Genomic DNA, 20486 nt, shown 5'->3' with positions numbered 1-20486 from the left:
CAGGTTACAGAATTAAGCATACAGAATTACCATATGCAGCACCTATGGGTAGGCTAAAGCACAATCTACTACTTGTAAGAGACATTAGTTAATGATAGATTCCTTACCTTAGAATATCCCCAGGCGTCAGACTGGATCCGGAAAGTTTTGGTTGAAGTACCCCTGCGCGTCAGTAGGTGGCATCTGTACACGACTTTCTGCGCCAGGAACGCAGAGCCATGCAAGAAACTGACCACTGGTGCCAAGAAACTAGGGCCCTGAAATGGATGACCTTAACCCTAGAAATCAGTTTTCAGCACGGGGAGGATGGGTGGGGCGGTAAGGAATCTATCACTAACTAATGTCTCTTACAGATATATCGTTACACAAGTAGTAACTTGTGCTTCTGAAAGAGACACGTTAGTGATAGATTCCTTACCTTAGAATAGATACCCCAGCAATACCAACCCCGTGGTGGGTCTGTGAATAGATTACACCAGAAAGTCACGGAGAACAGAACGGCCAAAAAAGCCGTCTTTTCGGACCGGACTGTCAAGGCAGTAATGCTTGGTTAACGTGTGCAGCGAGGCCCACATAGCTGTCTGACAAATGTCCTGCAACGGGACGCCGCATCCCAAGGCAGTAGTGGCTGCTGTCGCCCTGGTAGAATGGGCACGCAGCACCACAGGAGGCTCCTTCTTAGCCAGCGAGTAACAGGCTTTGATGCAGAGAACGACCCACCGAGAGATGGTCCGTTTGTGCACAGCCCGGCCTTTTTTGGCACCCACGTAGCCAACAAAGAGCTGGTCATCCACCCAGAACTGCCCTGTGCACTGCAGGTAGAACGAGAGCGCACGTTTTGGGTCCAGACGGTTGAGCCTCTCCTCCTCTTTTGAAGGATGCAGAGGCGGAAAGAAGGTGGACAAAGTGATGGTCTGCCTGATGTGGAAGGGCGTGACAACCTTTGGCAAGAAAGAAGGACGGGTCCTCAAAACCACCTTGTCTGGATGAACAGAAAGGCAAGGAGGTTTAGAAGAAAGAGCCTGGAGCTCACTCACACTTCTGGCAGAGGTGTCCGTCTTGAGAGCGAGAAGATGCATAGGACAGGTATGAAGGGGCTCGAAGGGAGCGCACATCAGATATGTCAAGACAAGGTTCAAGTCCCATTGAGGCATTATGAACGGCACGGGAGGAAACGTGTGCGTAATGCCCTTTAGGAAACGGCTAACAACCGGGGACTTAAAAAGAGAAGGCTGAACTGGAAGCCGGAGAAAGGTGGAGATGGCCGAAAGATAACTTTTGATAGTGCCCAGAGCAGAGCCCTGCTGGGCCAAAGAAAGAAGGAACAGAAGGACTTCGGAAAGAGGGGCAGAAAGCCTTAGCTGTGCACCATGCCACAAACTTGTTCGACCTGCAGGCGTATACCGTTTTAGTGGAAGGACGCCTGGCTGCCAAAATGACATCACAGACTTCGGGAGGAAGATCGAAAGCTGTCAACTGTCGCCGCTCAATCTCCACGCATGGTGGTGGAGGCCGTACAGGTTCGGGTGGAGAACCGTCCCCTGCTGCTGCGACAGAAGATCCTCCCTAAGAGGCAGTCGGATCGGGGGGATCGATCGCCATGCTGAGGAGCTCGGTATACCACTATCTTAGTGCCCAATCCGGAGCCACAAGAATGACATGGGCTCGATCAGGCCAAATCTTCTTCACCACACTGGGCAGAAGTGACATAGGCGGAAAGGCGTACAACAGACCGCAACTCAACTCGCGACGAAAGGCGTCGCCGAGCGAGAGCCTCCTTGGAAATTCCAACGCGCAGAACTGATGACATTGCGTGTTCTCTTCGGTGGCGAATAGATCTAACCAAGGCTCTCCCCACTGCAGAAAGAGACCTTGCGCCACGTCCGAGTTCAGACGCCATTCATGATCCATCAAGCACCGGCGGCTGGGTTTGTCCGCCCTGGCGTTCCGAGAACCTGCCAGGTGTTGAACCACCAAGGTAATGCCTTGATGTTCCAGCCAAGACCAGAGGCGCAGAGCCTCCTGACATAGGCTCCACGGCCCCACCCCACCCCGCCCTGCTTGTTGCAATACCACATGGCGGTTTAATTGTCCGTGAACACCCGCACTACACTTCCCCGGACAGAGGGAAGGAATGCCTTCAGTGCAAGTCGGATCGCCCGAAGCTCCAAAAGATTGATATGGAGCCGGGACTCCGCCGGAGACCAAAGGCCTCTGATCTCCGCCTCTCCCAAGTGGCCACCCTACCCCAGGAGGGACGCATCCATCACCACTGTGTGCTCCGGTTGGGGAAGGGAGAGGGATCTGCAACTGACCCAATCGCGATTCATGAGCCACCAATGCAACTGACGGGCAGTGCCCTCTGAGATCTGGACATGATCGGACAAGTTGCGCTGATGCTGCGCCCACTGGAACTTCAGGTCACACTGCAGAGCCTGCATATGCCATCTGGCATGTTGCACCAGCAGGATGCAGGAGGCCATCAGGCCCAGGAGCTGGAGGGTCATTCTGACTGAAACCCAGGTTAGAGGCTGAAAGATCGGAATCATAGCCTGAATATCCCGGTCTCGCTGCTCGGGAGGATAAACCCGAAACCGCGTCGAATCCAGAACCGCTCCGATGAAGGGGAGCTTCTGAGAGGGACTCAGGTGCGACTTCGGCATGTTGATGGAGAACACCAGCAAATGCAGGAGGTCGGGTGTAGTCTGAAGGTGGGAGACGACTGCCTGGGGCGAGCCCGCCTTCAACAACCAGTCGTCGAGGTATGGGAAGACTGACACCCCTGACCTGCGCAGATGAGCAGCGATCACCATCATCACCTTCGTGAACACCCGAGGGGCGCTGGTAAGGCCGAAGGGGAGCACAGCACACTGAAAATGCTCCTGGCCCACCGTGAACCGCAGGTAACAACGGTGGGCCGGCAGGACGGGGATGTGAAAATATGCATCCTGCAAGTCCAACGCGACCATCCAGTCCCCAGGGTCGAGGGCAGCCAAGACCTGAGCCAGAGTCAACATCTTGAACTTCTCCTTCCGGAGGAAGTGATTGACGTGCCTGAGGTCCAAGATGGGGTGCAAGCCCCCCTTGTCCTTCTTGGGGACCGGAAAGTAGTGGGAATAACAACCACTCCCTGCTTCTGGCCCAGGAACACACTCGACGGCCCCCTTGGCCAAGAGGGCCGTGACTTCCTGCCGGAGAAGTGACAAGTGTTCCCCCGACAGGCGGTGGAACTGAGGCGGCATGGCTGGAGGGGTGTACTGAAAGGGAAGGGTGTAACCCTTGCGGATGATCTGCAACACCCACTTGTCCGATCTGATTGCGTGCCAGTGGGAGAGATGATGGCAGACCCTGCCACCCACTGGCGTGGAGTGCCCCACAAAGCACGGATTAGGAAGGCTTGGAGGCAGGAGCAGCGGGGGCGGAGGTGGTCTGACCCCCAATGCTGATTCCCAGACCCGCCCCTGCAGAAACCGCGGCCATGCTGAGGCTGGTTCTGCACAGGCTTGCTGAACGTGCCTGGGCGCCCCTTCCGTGGCCACGAAAGGAACGAAACCCAGGAGTGGCTGGGCTTTTCATGGAAAGACCCAAGGACTTGGCCGTGGCCCACGAGTCCTTAAAACGCTCCAGTGTCAGCCTTATCGCCAAACAGGTGAGTGCCATCAAAGGGCATGTCCATGAGTGAGCTTTGGACATCTGGCGAGAACCCGGTAGATCTCAACCAGGCGTGGCGACGAAGCGCCATAGTCGTAGAAATCGCTCTACCTAGTGAGTCCGTGGTGTCCAAACCACACCGAATGGTGAACTTAGCTGCATCCTTACCCTCGGCAACAGCTTGGGACAGCACAGCTTGGACCTCTTCAGGACACTGAGGCAACACCTATGCAACTGTATCACACACCGTGTGGGAATAGCGGCCCAATAGGCATGCGGTGTTCACCGACCGCAGCCCCAAGCTGGCCGAAGAGAACAACCGCTTACCGAACTGCTCCAGCTTCTTAGAGTCCTTATCCGGCGGAGCCGTGGGAAAGGCACTCTGTGACGTCGAGGCTTGGATGACCAGACTCTCAGGCGCAGGATGAGTGGTCAGAAAAGTGGGGGCACCGGGCGATGACGCCTGGCAACATTCTTATCCACAGGGGCCCCTGTGGCTGACTGCAACCCAGTGCCTAGCAAGACGTCAGTGAGGGCGTCATTAAATGGTAGCAGAGGCTCCGACGAAGTGGACGCCGTCTGCAGCACTTCAGTGAGGAGATTAGTTTTGAGGGCCACCGTAGGGAGATCAAGGTTCACCATTGTGTAGGAGGCGCTCTCCTCCATGGTAGGCGGGGGAGAGGCAAACCCCAGGTCAGAGGAGACATCGAGGTCACCGGCATCCTCCAAGTCGTCCGCCCAGTCCTCCTCGGAGTCACACTGATGGGCAAGAGGGTCCTCGGACCCCTTCCAGTCGTCCTCCACCTCTGCCGCATGTGGTACAGACCGCGGAGGCAGGGCAGGAGCTGTAGAAGGAACAAACGGCGTCGGGAACGGTACCGAGAACAGCGCCAGGAACGGCGCCAGCCAGGGCCAAGCCGGCGCCGTGTCCCAATGCGGATCCCAGGTAGGAACAAAATGGTCCTGGAACCTGGGCAAGGGCGGGACAAACGGCACCCACTGTGGCATCGGAGGCGGAGCTGAGGGTGGCGCTGGAATCAGAGCCGGCAGCGATGGACCTTGTGGCGCCGTGGCCGGAGCCAATGGCACAGGATCCTGTGGCGTCGAAGCTGGATCCGCCGGCGGCCCAACAGCATCCTGACCAAGGGCGCACCAGAGGGAGCCCAAGGCCTAAAAAGGCAGTTCAGGGTAGCAAGAAATTCTTGCACATGTGCGGGAGTCGCCGACGGACCCGGGTAAGGTGGGTAGGCCGTGGGACTCTCGAGCCCCGAAGGAGTCGCGGAACAAAGCCCCTGTCCCCCTCATCCGCATCCGAGGACCGACGGGTGGGCGTCGGAGAGCAAACACGCTTCTTCTACTTCTTTCTGTGTCGTCTCTTACCCAAATCCGAGGGTGAAGACTTGTAGCCCGAGGAGCGACGGCTGTGGCCCCGCAAGCGTTCCCTGGAACGGCCCCTGGACCGGGAACAGCGCAGGGATGAGTGCCGGACCTCCAGCAGCTTCCGGTGCCGCTTCCTCAGGGCCTTCGGGCCACGGCCGGACAGTCCAGACAGGACCAGGACCAAGAGCCGTGATCGGTCTCCAGGTAGTAGAGGCAGACATCGTGGGGGTCCACCACCGACATATTGCGACGGCAGGCCCCACAAGACTTAAATCCAGGCATCCCTACGTGCACCAAGGAAACCAAATTCTACAGGAGACAAAAGTCTCAAAAAGGGTAGTCAAAAAGTGACTAAGGTATGTGCTCTAACTGAATCTATCACTAACGTGTCTCTTTCAGATTTAAATTTCACGTGTATCCCTTGCACATCTTTCAGGCCTCACCCGCAGTTCTTGGAACTGATGCATGCTGGTCTTGCTAATAAGGTAGTTGGAATGTATGTGTGACCACCGTGCGCCTTTTCGCTCAGACCCAGCAGTGATTTGTAAATGTCCCAGCACACGCTTGGACAGAAACACTTTTTGCTCACTGGAGAATTCCAGAGACTTTGTCCTTTTCTTATGGATTTATCTTGCCACAGAATCCTCACGTTATGGATTATACCTCAGGCTTCAGAATTGTCCAGAAACTCTTATCCCCAACATGGTCTCCAGGGCGGCAGTAGCTGGTGCCATGTGGCCTATGACAGGATGCCAACTGGTGCACACTTGTCGGGTCCCATTTTCTGCACCTCATCGACGCTGGTCCGCAGCTCTCTGAATGTCTGTATAACGAAGTTCCTCTGCATTTAAGTCGTAACTAGGTCCAATGTCTCCTTAAAAAATGTCAGGTTTCAAGACTTGTTGTAGGTGCTGCTAGAAGATATCCTTTTTGGATCCACATGACAACTACACATGGTGCCTGGGATCAAAACGAGATGCTACCACAACTAACAAGAGGTGCTAAGTCCGTTCATAAGGAACAGCAAAGCCACTGAACGCTGTGAAAGAGTGTAAAAAACTCCTCAAATAGTTTGTACATCACCTGGCGGGAGTTAAGAGTCCATCAGTGTCTATCGGGGATTGGAGGTGTGGTATTCCTTAAACTAAATTCCCCTGTGACCCTTATATATATTGTGTTTTTGATCAAAACAAGATGCCCCAGTCTGCATTTTATGTGCCTCCAGCATCCAAGTTTATATGCGGCCCCTGCACGTTGAGGCCTACCAGCTCGCTATGCTGAATTTATTTCTGACCCCTCCTGCACCTTTTGGAATCCACCGATGGGAGAACACATTTATGCATGCTTGGTGACTCCGGCAGCTGTGCCACACTAGCCTGTTGACATCGAACCACCATGGGATGCGGTGCCAACACTAGCCTGTTGACATCGAACCACCACGGGCTGCAGTGCCAACACTAGCCTGTTGACATCGAACTACCACGGGCTGCGGTGCCAACACTAGCCTGTTGACATCGAACCACCACAGGCTGCAGTGCGAACACTAGCCTGTTACCACGGGCTGCAGTGCCAACACTAGTCTGTTGACATCAAACCACCTTGGGCTGCAGTGCCAACACTAGCCTGTTGACACTAAACCACCATGGACTGCGGTGCCAACACTAGCCTGTTGACATCAAACCACCACGGGCTGCGGTGCCAACACTAGCCTGTTGACATCAAACCACCTTGGGCTGCGGTACCAACACTAGCCTGTTGACATCGAACCCCCATGGGCTGCAGTGCCAACACTAGCCTGTTGACATCGAACCACCACGGGCTGCAGTGCCAACACTAGCCTGTTGACATCGAACCACCACGGGCTGCAGTGCCAACACTAGCCTGTTGACATCGAACCCCCATGGGCTGCAGTGCCAACACTAGCCTGTTGACATCGAACCACCACGGGCTGCAGTGCCAACACTAGCCTGTTGACATCGAACCACCACGGGCTGCAGTGCCAACACTAGCCTGTTGACATTAAACCACCACAGGCTGCAGTGTGGGAGCACAAGCATGCTAAGGTACCATCCCCCAATCAGTTGGAGCCTCCTCTGGCGCAGACACTGCTCACTGAGCTGGCTACAGCCCTGCACGGGAAGCCACGACACTGGAGGAAACTATCAGTGTGATGAGGAAGTTAAGCTGATCTTTAATAATGTTCCCTTGGCAGAGCACCTCCCTACTGCTCAGATTTGCCCATTTGGAGGAGATAACTCGAATTCCAGAGCCCTCGCAGTGACTATTGCCATACAAAAAGTCAAAGAAACTTATCTCTGTGCCTTCCAAAGTCTGATTATTGCAGCCTGGTCCTCCACTTTGTTATTACCACCTTCATCAGGGGCCAGTATATTTCTGCCTGGTGAGAATTGGTCAACGTTACAGTGACCAGCTTGCCAGACCACATGAACATGTTCACAGACCTGGTCATTGACAGATTGGATGCATCCAAACATGTTTAGAGGTGCAGCTTGGACTCTGCAAACACTGTTGCTCGGTCCATGGGGAATTCCAGCGCATTCAAATGCGTCCCTCCGGCTTCTCTTGAAGCGTCCAATAGCAGACTCCTTGACAGACGATTTGATGGTGAATGGCTGTAAAGAGAGAAAGTGGGCTCCTCCCTGTGACACTCCATAAACAGTGTAGCTATGGCTCGAGGGCTCGACCTAGCGTCCCCATGACAATTCAACCAACAATATGGAAAGTGTTGTGACCATTCAGGGGCAGTACAGTCCTGACAGGGACGACCACCTTAGCCTCTTCAGACCCCCCAGCAGCTATACGGCTCCTTTCTGGGCAAGGGTGGGTCTAAGGGACGACATGAACGGCAGCATTATCATACACAGTCTCTGGAATTCTCTGCATGCTCTGCGCCTCAAGACTTGTCTGACGTCCCCCCCCCCCCCATCATCATCATAATCTTCCATGGGGATAAAATCTCACATATTTCTGCAAATTCAAAGATGATCACTGGGTCATCGAGTTAATCAGCAAGGGCTACACCCTACCTTCTTGTTCCTCTCTCCGAAACACCCTCCTTTCATCAGGACGTGCTCTCCAGTGCAAGCCTCGAATTTGGAGGCAGATGTCTTGGCGTACTGAACAAAGGGGAAATAGAGGCAGTGACTCTGGAAGAAAGGGGCATTCCCTTTGTCTTTTGGGCCCTAAGAAGGACAGAGGTCTTAGACCCCTCCTGGAGCTCTGCCTTCTGAAATAATTAATTCATGAGGGCAAGTTCGTGATGCTGTCCCTGGAGTCCAGTCTTACTGACCCTGCATGGAGGAAACAGACTCCAGTCCTTGGATCTACAGGACACTTATTCCCATCTTCTTGCCCAGGTTACCGGAGGTTCACCGCGGGATCCCAGCACTATAAGTTCAAGGTTCTACGGTGCTTCATACATCTTGCAAAAGTTGGTTTAGGCTTTAGCATCCATGCCCAAGAGTCCCACCTCTTTCCCTTGCAAAAAACAACTTGCATCTGGGTGGTACTAGACACGGTTGGCATAAAGGCCCTTCCTTCTCCTCAAAGAATTGGGGATATTTGAAAGAGGATTTTGAAATTTCTGATTCAGGCTTGGATGCCAGGTCCGCAAGACTTGTGTTTGCTTGGCCTCGTGGGCTTGTGCATCCTTTTGGTGCCAGATGAAGGATAAGGGCCCTCCAGTGGTGTCTGAGATCACAGTGGCTTCAACATCTGAAGAAATCGGAGACCTTCTATGCTGTTTATTGATAACTGCACAGTGGGCGTACCCATCAACCTTTTGGTGGGTTGTCCTTTCGCCCATCCAAAAGGCTTCGGTTACCATGGTCTGAGACGCCTCTCCACTACACTGGAGTGCCCCGCAGGGCAACATAGGACTTGGAGTGTTTGAACTTGAGTTTTAGCTGATCCTCTTGCAATTCTCAATAGATCCATGATTCAAAAAGGAGACAAAGTCCTTTCTAATGGATACATTTCTTCCATAACGAACAATGTGTTTTACCATAACAATACAATAAGCAGATGGGATATAGAAGAACTCAGGAATGGTATTATCTTACATTTAAGTACGACACAACAATCTTGATTGTAATCTAATGACCTCTATTATTCCGCATTACATTTGTCTTGTTTATGGATAAATATATGCCATTGTTAGTGAATACTAAGACTTGTTTTGATGTGAAAGAATTGGATAACTGCTGATATCGAAGATGGTTAAAATGTAAAGCGCTCCGACACCCAATCTCTGGGTCTGTTTCGCGCTATAGAAAACAATGAATAAATAAAAAAGAAGTTTCTCCCCTGTCTCATGTAGCAAAATTCATATTCTATTGGCAATATTACCACTCTCCGTTATATTAACAGGCTGGCTAGAGTGGGGGTCATGCCAACTTTGTTGAGAGGCCATTTGCCTGTTGAGTGGGGGCAGTATTGGGGAATTTCCCCATAGCAGCTCATTTTGCAGTCTGTTAGTTTGAGATTAGATGCTTTCAGTAGTCTGTCTCTGGAGTTATACCCTGAAGTAACGGAGGTGAACTTCTCCAGATCGCCATAGCTCCAAACATAACATGTTGTTTGCTTTGTGCCATACACGTCTGCTTGAATAGTTCCCTGTGGCACGCCTTCAGGTTGAACTAGTCTCAGGAGGGGGGGGAACAGCGTTTACATCACATGCGCTACAACGCATGCGATTACAACCAGAGGCACAACTAGAGCTACATTTCAGGGGGCTACTACAAATTTCGGAGAGGGGGAGGGGGCTAATTCTTCCAGCAATAGGCAGAGTGGAGATGAAGGGGTGAAAAAACAACAAAGCCTCGTTAACACGTAAATGGTCTTTTAAAGACCTGTGAAGTACTCGGGTCCGGCTGCGATAAGGTAAAAAATTGTCTGTGTGTCAGCCCAGGCTGACACACATGACGGGGGGGGTGGAGCCTGAAGCTCTTAGAGCCCAATGTGCGGTGTGCGCCTGATTACAACGCAGTCGTCATACACGCAAGCCATTACATCGCAAGTCATTTCTATGACTTGCTGTAGGGGGAACGCTAAACTAAGGAATAGTATAATTTACTATTCTAACACCTTCCGTACTGTTGCACACGCTGGAGTTGGGATAGTAAATTATACTATTCCTATGTCCAGCACGCCCCCTACAGCAAGTCGTAGAAACGACTTGCATTGCAATGGTTTGAGTTGTAATGCGATGTAACATCGCATATTCGTCTCGGGCCCACTGTAGGCGTTCTCACCAACGCCACCTTTGTCAAGCACTACAGAAGTTGTAGGAGGACTGAGCACAGCTAATCCTGATCGCATTAGCTTGAGGGATTTCCTGTGCCTAACTGTTGGCACCCCACATTAGTCTGTCTCCTCATCTTCTATACAGAGCCGGCCTGCTATCTCGGCAGATTAGTTAGGTGCTTCCGTCCAATCCCTGAACGCTGAGATTACGTACTAGGAGACAGAGTGTCACCAGTGAGAGTCAGGTTGCAGACATTATCCTGGCTGCCAGAAAGCCTGCCACCAAGCCCATCTACCTAGGTTGATAGAACTAGTTTGTTCAGTGGTGCCAGTCAGAGGACATCAACCCTTTTAAATCTTGGCTTTCTGACAGGTTGTGGTTTTTGTTGTCTCTTCCACAGCAGATTCTGGAGGTGGCCACATTTGAAGGCTGTCTGGAAACCCTGTCTGATCAATTTTCCCAGTGTAGATCGCTACTCGTGGTGCATTTTCTAAAAGCTTTGTGTTGTATTTTCCCAAATCTGTTTTCCATTCTTCAGTGTATTTGAACCTTGTGTGTTCCTTCTTGATGGCTTCCCCATTCAAGCTGATGTATTTGCCTGGTTCGACCTCTTACTCCCAAGATAGATTTGTTGGTGGCAATAATGTAGGCTAAGATTTTGCTTCAGCGGGGTTCCATCACTTTTGTGGTGCAGCCCCAACACAAAATCCTTTCTGGCATTTACTAAGTCATGCAAAGTTGATTTGGGTAAATACAAATGAACATAGCGCTGTCTTGTATTGCTTTGCCCCGGGTAGGCATTCCATAGGTGGAGAATGGGCATTCTCATGCATCCACCCATGTATTTTGACAAAAACGTAGTTTAGAAAGACTTAAAGCCTGTGGTTGCAACAAAATGGTGTCTCTATCTGCCAAAGGTGTAACAAGGAGAAATATCTTTATTTCTATTCGCTACTGCCTCTTTCCATGTGTCCCTTATCCTGCAGCACACATGGAAAGAGGAAGTATGCCTGTAAGGATTTCTTTGTGTAGAAAAGTGTCCCTTCCTCCACGAAAACAATCCTACATGCAACACAGGCACGCTTGCACCATGGTGCAAGAGTGCCTTCGTTGGTGCTAGGCAGCATACAGCGCATCAGCGTTGGGAGAGGGCAGAAGTGTGCCATAGCTCAGTAGATATGGCACATTTCTGTTTTCTCTCTTTCACTCAATGCAGCTGAGCAAGGTGCGTGAACGAATAGTAAAACTGGTCCTACTTAGTGCGTGGAGTCCGGAACTTCAGGCCCTCTCAGTCCATCCACCTTGCAGCTTTCCACCCAGGTAAGTTGGCTCTCCGCACTTGCCCATCCTTCATACCCATTTCATAGGGTCCAGTCTGTTACGCTTCATTCTTTCTTCTATCGTCCACATCCGACCAAGAAGGAAGAGTGGTTGCCTAGACTGGACCCCGGACATGCAGTGCAATACTGCATTGACCAGCATTAGATGCCCAACTCATTGGGGCTTCGCCGGAACTAAAAATGGCAAAGTGGTGACCAAATAGACTATTTTGTGTTGAACCTTTCTCTGTATTTATTTGTTTAATGAGTTTTATATAGCGCTGGCTAAACCCGGAGGTATCAGAGCGCTTTACATGAGGTTACATTGCTACATCAGTTACAAGTTACACATTGTTCCACGTATAGACAAATCCAGATGTGTTAAGGCCTGAGAAAGAAAGCTCCTCCGAAGAGCACTCGTGCCTAGCCCACTCTGTAACGGCTGCCTCCATGGCTCACCCCAGACGCATCTCCGTTACTATCGTGTGCCAGGCGGCTACATGGTCATTCTTGCATGCCTGCATCGAATCTCAGGCAGACCGTGACAGGTACTTTGTTTCAGCTGTGTTGTGTGACTTTTTCGATTAGCCAGTTCTATTTAACTCCACATCTAAGGGAGGGATTGCTTTGGAACTCATTCATAAACTAAGGAATATGCGTTAAGAGGCATATATCAGAAGAAAACGTTACTTATGAGGTTTCTGGTAGATCGATAATCCTGAGACAGATTCCTCACCAGCCTTCCTTGTCCCTAGTGAGTTATTGCCATGATACATTTTTAAGGTATGTAATCACTTAATGTGCAGCATTTATTGCTCTCACGGTTCCTATCCACGTTTCTTGTTGGGGTGCAGGAAAAGCATCCAGAACTGACGTCACTGCACCGGTTGGTGCCTAACATACTCCTGTATTGTCATGTCTGGAGGTAAAGTCATGGTTGAAGCAGTATAGTGTCACCTAGTGGTGCAGAAGTCATACTACCGGGAAAAGGCTTTTCTGGACCAGTCTGAAGCATGCAAGGAATCTTAACGGTCCACCAGAAATATTGATACAGAAGGCAATAACTTTTTCATGAGCGTAGGTTTTTTCGAAACTTCTCCTGGTTTTTTAACTAAACTTGAGACTGAGTTTAAAGAGACCAGGGAGAATAAGGTGGCGAAAAAAAATCAAACATTCAGTAAAAAGGCTTTTATATAGTGCCACAATGAATTGCAATGTCCAGTGTTTTCTTAAAAACGTACGCTGTGCTGCAGCCCGAGAGCAAGAGTCTCTTCGATAAGGGGACTGAAGTATGTGTGCGCTAACCTTCTGCTCCCACATGCTGACTTCTTTCTTGCTTTTGAATACATGTATATCTGGGTTTGTGTACCAAAGCTTGCACCCTCCTGGCTGCCTAGTGACCTTAGCACAGCACATTGTCCTGTCTGATGTGAAATCTTTGGCCTTGCTGTTCAACAGAACAATAAATAGATCCCATAGTTCCCACAAGCCCAGGACTCAAGCCGTGCACACCTGTACCTTTAAATGCTTTGCTAAACAAGGCAGTGCTGACCTCTACAAGCTACTCACCATCTTCTCCTAAACAACAGCCAGACAATTTGGTTGGATGGTTTTCTGGTTTTGTATTGTGCTTATAAGCCAATAAACTTGTGGGGAGAAAAAAAATCATTTTTGGATCAGGTTTCTCTTTCTCCCCTCTTGCATCCTTGTTACTTCATATGTGGTACAGCGGATACGAGAATACATTTGACTCTTCTATGAGAGACATATCCGTTCGTCCTTTGATTTTGCAGCTTTGCCCATCTCTTTTTATGTTGCTCTGTAACGGTGCTTGCACCGACCTTATTCCATCAATCATGGATTTATAAAGCACAGCAAATCACCCGGCCGGGTCGCAAGGCGCTGGAGTTGCTAACTGCTTCGTGGTGATCTGTTCATTCAGTGGCATTGAGGGAAAAGCAAGGAGAGAGCAGTGAAAACAAGGGAAAAGGAAGGAGAAGGCTCTAAAAAAAACAGGGGGAAAGCAGGAGAAAGCACTGCAAAACTAGGGAAAAGCAAGGAGAAGGCTCTAAAAAAACAGGGGGAAAAGCAAGGGGGAAGCTGTGAAAACGAGGGAAAAGCAAGGAGAAGGGTCTAAAAAAACAGGGGGAAAAGCAAGGTGGAAGCAGTGAAAACAAGGGAAAAGGAAGGAGAAAGCTCTCAAAAAACAGGGGGAAAAGCAAGGGGGAAGCAGTCAAAACGAGGAAAAAGCAAGAAGGCTCTCAAAAAACAGGGGGAAAAGCAAGGGGGAAGCAGTGAAAACTAGGGAAAAGCAAGGAGAAGGCTCTCAAAAAACAGGGGGAAAAGCAAGGGGGAAGCAGTGAAAACTAGGGAAAAGCAAGGAGAAGGCTCTCAAACAACAGGGGGAAAAGCAAGGGGGAAGCAGTGAAAACGAGGGAAAAGCAAGGAGAAGGGTCTCAAAAAACAGGGGGAAAGCAGGAGAAAGTACTGCAAAACTAGGGAAAAGCAAGGAGAAGGCTCTCAAAAAACAGGGGGAAAAGCAAGGTGGAAGCTGTGAAAACGAGGGAAAAGCAAGAAGAAGGGTCTAAAAAACAGGGGGAAAAGCAAGGTGGAAGCAGTGAAAACGAGGGAAAAGCAAGGAGAAGGGTCTCAAAAAACCGGGGAAAGCAGGAGAAAGTACTGCAAAACTAGGGAAAAGCAAGGAGAAGGCTCTCAAAAAACAGGGGGAAAAGCAAGGGGGAAGCTGTGAAAACGAGGGAAAAGCAAGGAGAACGGTCTAAAAAAACAGGGGGAAAGCCGGAGAAAGTACTGCAAAACTAGGGAAAAGCAAGGAGAAGGCTCTCAAAAAACAGGGGGAAAAGCAAGGGGGAAGCTGTGAAAACGAGGGAAAAGCAAGGAGAAGGGTCTAAAAAACAGGGGGAAAGCAGGAGAAAGTACTGCAAAACTAGGGAAAAGCAAGGAGAAGGCTCTCAAAAAACAGGGGGAAAAGCAAGGTGGAAGCAGTGAAAACGAGGGAAAAGCAAGGAGAAGGGTCTCAAAAAACAGGGGGAAAAGCAGGAGAAAGTACTGCAAAACTAGGGAAAAGCAAGGAGAAGGCTCTCAAAAAACAGGGGGAACAGCAAGGTGGAAGCAGTGAAAACGAGGGAAAAGCAAGGAGAAGGCTCTCAAACAACAGGGGGAAAAGCAAGGTGGAAGCAGTGAAAACGAGGGAAAAGCAAGGAGAAGGGTCTAAAAAAAACAGGGGGAAAGCAGGAGAAAGTACTGCAAAACTAGGGAAAAGCAAGGAGAAGGCTCTCAAAAAACAGGGGGAAAAGCAAGGGGGAAGCAGTGAAAACGAGGGAAAAGCAAGGAGAAGGCTCTCAAAAAACAGGGGGAAAAGCAAGGGGGAAGCAGTGAAAACGAGGGAAAAGCAAGGAGAAGGCTCTCAAACAACAGGGGGAAAAGCAAGGTGGAAGCAGTGAAAACGAGGGAAAAGCAAGGAGAAGGGTCTAAAAAAACAGGGGGAAAGCAGGAGAAAGTACTGCAAAACTAGGGAAAAGCAAGGAGAAGGCTCTCAAAAAACAGGGGGAAAAGCAAGGGGGAAGCAGTGAAAACGAGGGAAAAGCAAGGAGAAGGCTCTCAAAAAACAGGGGGAAAAGCAAGGTGGAAGCAGTGAAAGCAAGGAAAAAGCACACGAAAAATCAGGAGAGAATGTAGTGAAAATGAGAAAAAAGAAAGGAGACTGCGCTCAAAAAGCAGGGGGAAATAGCAAGGAGGAGAGATGAGTAAGAGCGGTGCAGGAGCACAGGGAGAGCTGGGCCGCGGTCCTCTAGGATTAATGTTTAATGGCGCTTGTGTCATTCATGGTCATACATACTGTATTCTGTGCCTGTTGTAAGGGGCTATAATATTCAGCCATTCACTTCTTTGTCTCAGGCACATTCAGCCACTGGCTTGACACATGGTCACATCTTGGATCAGCCACATGAGTATTTTAGTTTCACCTTCTTTCTATTTTTATTTTTCCCTGTGCGGGGCCGCCAGGCTTTTCTTGGCAGATCCAAACAGAGAACAGTACATCAGACCGTCCGCTGTATATCGGTAAACAGCCTGATGTACTTACACTGGCGGCCTGACGTTGGTGTAGGTATATCAGACTATCTGCCCTACTTACAGAGGACGGTCTGAAGTATATATATTTTTTTCTGTTCATGACTGCCAGGGAAAACCTAGCGGTCCCGTCCAGATGAATGAACCCCCCACACCAAGTTAGAAGACTCCCAGGGTGTCTGGGTCATCAGAACTATGTGTTACAAAAAAACTCCCAGACTGTTTCGTGAAAAAAAAAAAGTTCACTGAGGGTCCCAGGTCCTTTTAGACATTGGTATTAGGTTTCCAGTGGTAAAAACATGAATGTCCACCTGACTCTAAATGAAGCGTGTGGAAAAGGGACTAGTTTGTGGTGGAGCACCCTAACCCTCAAACTCAGAATGAGGCCCTTTGTCACAACTAAATTCGAGATGTACAGTCGGGTCCCTTGAAGAGTGTGCCATTTAGATGGTAGGCAAGTTACGGAGAGGTTTTGGGGACACGCTGTGCATTTACGAACCATTATAATATTCATGTAGCACCTTCGTACCGTGGCCTGAATCGCTGTACAGTACCGGTCATGTTTACTGCTGCTCTGCCTAATGTGCATTGGTGAGACAGTGTATGTTAAACAGGTGTTTGGTTCACAAGAGTGTGCACTAGATGGGGGTGCTCTTATTGGTCCATACAACCTCCAGCTGGGCTCTGGGTGGCTGCTTTGGATGCTGATTATTGGTGGGACCCCATGTTGTAAGGTAATCTTAACTCAGTGGGTGGGCGAGGGGGCTCACATGGAGAGGGGGGCGGGGTGAGGCAGCCAGTTTTTTAAACGTCTTTAGAAATCTAGGAAGCTTCCTGATGTGCTTGGCCATGTGTAGAGCAAGAGAGGTCTGAACCGGCCACTGATGACAAGTGGAGTAAGTACCCTCAACGTTACTGACCTGCTAGTGCTTGGCCATGTCTAGAGTAAAGCAGGTCTGAACCTGGTACTGATGACACGTGGAGTAAGTACCCTCAACTTTACTGACCTGCTAGTGCTTGGCCATGTCTAGAGTAAGGCAGATCTGAACCTGGTACCGATGACAAGTGGAGTAAGTACCCTCAACTTTACTGACCTGCTAGTGCTTGGCCATGTCTAGTGTAAGGCAGGTCTAAACCTGTCACTGATGACAAGTGGAGTAAGTACCCTCAACTTTACTGACCTGCTAGTGCTTGGCCATGTCTAGTGTAAGTTAGGTCTGAACCTGTCACTGATGACAAGTGGAGTAAGTACCCTCAACTTTACTGACCTGCTAGTGCTTGGCCATGTCTAGAGTAAAGCAGGTCTGAACCTGTCACTGATGACAAGTGGAGTAAGTACCCTCAACTTTACTGACCTGCTAGTGCTTGGCCATGTCTAGAGTAAGGCAGGTCTGAACCTGTCACTGATGACAAGTGGAGTAAGTACCCTTAACTTTACTGACCTGCTAGTGCTTGGCCATGTCTAGTGTAAGGCAGGTCTGAACCTGTCACTGATGACAAGTGGAGTAAGTACCCTTAACTTTACTGACCTGCTAGTGCTTGGCCATGTCTAGTGTAAGGCAGGTCTGAACCTGTCACTGATGACAATTGGAGTAAGTACCCTCAACTTTACTGACCTGCTAGTGCTTGGCCATGTCTAGTGTAAGGCAGGTCTGAACCTGTCACTGATGACAAGTGGAGTAAGTACCCTCAACTTTACTGACCTGCTAGTGCTTGGCCATGTCTAGTGTAAGGCAGGTCTGGACCTGTCACTGATGACAAGTGGAGTAAGTACCCTCAACTTTACTGACCTGCTAGTGCTTGGCCATGTCTAGTGTAAGGCAGGTCTGAACCTGTCACTGATGACAAGTGGAGTAAGAACCCTCAACTTTACTGACCTGCTAGTGCTTGGCCATGTCTAGAGTAAAGCAGGTCTGAACCTGTCACTGATGACAAGTGGAGTAAGTACCCTCAACTTTACTGACCTGCTAGTGCTTGGCCATGTCTAGTGTAAGGCAGGTCTGGACCTGTCACTGATGACAAGTGGAGTAAGTACCCTCAACTTTACTGACCTGCTAGTGCTTGGCCATGTCTAGTGTAAGGCAGGTCTGAACCTGTCACTGATGACAAGTGGAGTAAGTACCCTCAACTTTACTGACCTGCTAGTGCTTGGCCATGTCTAGAGTAAGGCAGGTCTGAACCTGTCACTGATGACAAGTGGAGTAAGTACCCTTAACTTTACTGACCTGCTAGTGCTTGGCCATGTCTAGAGTAAGGCAGGTCTGAACCTGTCACTGATGACAAGTGGAGTAAGTACCCTTAACTTTACTGACCTGCTAGTGCTTGGCCATGTCTAGAGTAAGGCAGGTCTGAACCTGGTACTGATGACAAGTGGAGTAAGTACCCTCAACTTTACTGACCTGCTAGTGCTTGGCCATGTCTAGAGTAAGGCAGGTCTGAACCTGGTACTGATGTACCCTCAGACTCTACTGACATGAAGGTGTTTGCATACTTCGCATAGTTCACAAACAAAATGTTAGTAAATGCACTTGTGCACCTTTACACCTGTAACACTCCACTTCCTATAGTATAGGGAATACGAGCAGAGTAAGAAGAGGGAATTTGCATCAGCCTAGGCCATAAGAGACTGCTGTTGTAAAATGTAAATATGTGCTATATTTTGTCATGGAAAGGGGTAGTAAGTGCATTGGTTGACTTTCTAGAGGTGCCCGGGCAGAACCATAAAACTAATTCAAAGAGGCTGATAAGGGGTGGTTTGAACGCTGGGGAAAGGCTGCATACGGCACGATGTCTGTGAGTGAAAAGTGGGGATTGAACCAGGTGCCTGGGGGCAGGTAGAGTCCTTCAGTGGGTATAGAAATGGAGGGGCGCCTGGGGCCCCTAAGGCCAGTGTCCCACTGGGGCACAAGTGAGTATCTGGCCTTTCAGAGGTGCTGGTCTAGGAACCTTCTACCATGAGGGCAGCATATCAAGACCACTTTAATAATTCACCTTGTCTCTCCTGTTTCCCCCCTGCAGTTCCTGTCGGAGGGCTACGTGGCACACCTGGCGCAGCTGGAGAGCACAAGCCAGGCGCATTCGCCGAAAGGGAACCACCCACCACGGGCTGGACTGTCGAAGGGGGCCTACGGCTGCCCGGGGCCCGTGAACTTCCTGCGGAAGCAGAGCCACCTCCTGCGCTCCCGCCACACCGCCGGCGAGCGGGGGGCTTCTGAGCGTGATGGCGGAACCCCCGCTCCACCAGGGCTGGTCAGGGGCAAGCCGCGGAGCGTCAGTCTGAAGCTGGAGAGTGAAGGGTGAAGACCATGTGACCGTCAGGCAGAGGTGCCGTGGCAGAGCCGGGGCCCCTCTTTCGAAGACCCTGGGGACCCTCCCAGCAGCCAGCATGCGCCAAGGCAAGATCAACCCCCCTCCTATTTATTTCAAGCTGGATGGTATTATTCTGGGCCTGTGAAGACCTCTGTCAATGCACCTCATGCTTGCTGCATCAGCCTTGCTGTTCAAGAACTAGGACCCTGATGCACTTCACTCCTCGCCTGCAGGCCCTCCAGTACAGGGCATACACGCCTCTTCCAAAGCCCTGCAGCGGCCAGACCGAGCTCTGCTAACGCATCTGTTTCCACCGTGCAGGGCTCCCGGTGACACCAGTACTCCCGACACGTTCCTAAGTTCATTCTTCGAGGGCTAGTCTCGCTATCACAACGCAAAAAAATGTCCAGTTCACTTGGATAGGAAATGGACCCCTCCACATGATAAGTATACTCTGCACTTTTCATTCCGGGGTCTTTCTGGGACATTTGACAAGCTGGTGGTCTTTGAACCCCCCCAACTCCACGTCGATTGAACTGTGAACTGAATTTGAATGAAACAGAATAGCCCTATCGCAAAGTAAAACGAATGCACTTTATTGCAACCTTTAAAAAAAAAAAAACATAAAATACTTGTGAATAAAAATAACTTTTAAAAAGACCCCTGAAACAAATGCTTCAAAGAAGCAGAGCCGTTGACATTCCGAGACTTGCAAAGACTCCTGGCTTCGTGATCCAGTTTGCTTCCTTGCCCCTGGCCTCAGAGTGGAAGGGGCAGGGCAGCGTGTCCTGTGCACTACTTCCGCCGGTGATGTCGTCTTCCGCCTTCCTGGGCACCCTTAATGTGAAACTGTTGTACCGAACATGTTCTGAGGCAGTTAAAAGGCTGTTGACAGCATGCCAGTGTGTAGCTGTAAGGTCGCACATGGGGACATCTAGAGTAGACCCCATAAATCCTTGTAGATGTCCCAGGCAGGTGACGTGACCTTACATGTGATGTTCTTGCCAAGAATTGGGGTAACGGGTAAGACAAGGCCTTCAAATGAAAAACTGTAATGTTAATTCAAAACTCATTGTACAAAAGCCTGGACATTCAAGTGTTATAAAATAATGCTATGAAATGCCTTCGCTTGTCTGATCACCCTACGCAGCTAATGAACAAGTAACTTGATTATATTTTTAAATGACTCCAGTATCAGGTTGAATATGTGGTTTCTTTTCCATATCCTCAGATGGGTGCTCCACCTAATGCCCTGTTCAACACCTAGCAGAATAAAAAAAACAAAGATCTGTGATTGGAAGCTAAGCAGGTTGTTACGCATTCCGTTAGATAGTGTTGTTGAAGGTGAGTAGCTTGTATGTTTGGCTGTAGATACACATGCTTAGCATAAGTCTGGCATCTAGGGTTGGGCTTAGAAGTGTGCAAGTTGTTTTTCTTTCAAGAAGTCTTTTGAGTCACCAGGTGAAGTGACT

The 20486-nt window shown here is 49.9% G+C and overlaps 1 protein-coding gene across 6 annotated transcripts in view; it reads left to right on the top strand.

Moving 5' to 3' along the window:
- The window catches only part of PITPNM1 (phosphatidylinositol transfer protein membrane associated 1), a 393174-nt gene extending 372966 nt beyond the window's left edge, over positions 1-20208 (top strand). For all 6 annotated transcript variants that reach the window (XM_085651656.1, XM_085651652.1, XM_085651654.1 and 3 more), the window contains exon 24: positions 18724-20208. In XM_085651656.1, the coding sequence (XP_085507782.1) occupies positions 18724-19005 (282 nt within the window). In that variant the 3' untranslated portion in view covers positions 19006-20208. The remainder of the gene's footprint in view (positions 1-18723) is intronic.
- Positions 20209-20486: the final 278 nt, after the last annotated feature.

This window comes from Triturus cristatus, chromosome 4_1, assembly GCF_964204655.1.
Source record: "Triturus cristatus chromosome 4_1, aTriCri1.1, whole genome shotgun sequence".
Classification (NCBI taxonomy): Eukaryota; Metazoa; Chordata; class Amphibia; order Caudata; family Salamandridae; genus Triturus; species Triturus cristatus.
The sequence above is the reverse complement of the archived record's forward strand: the minus strand, read 5'-3'. Positions and strand labels throughout refer to the sequence as shown.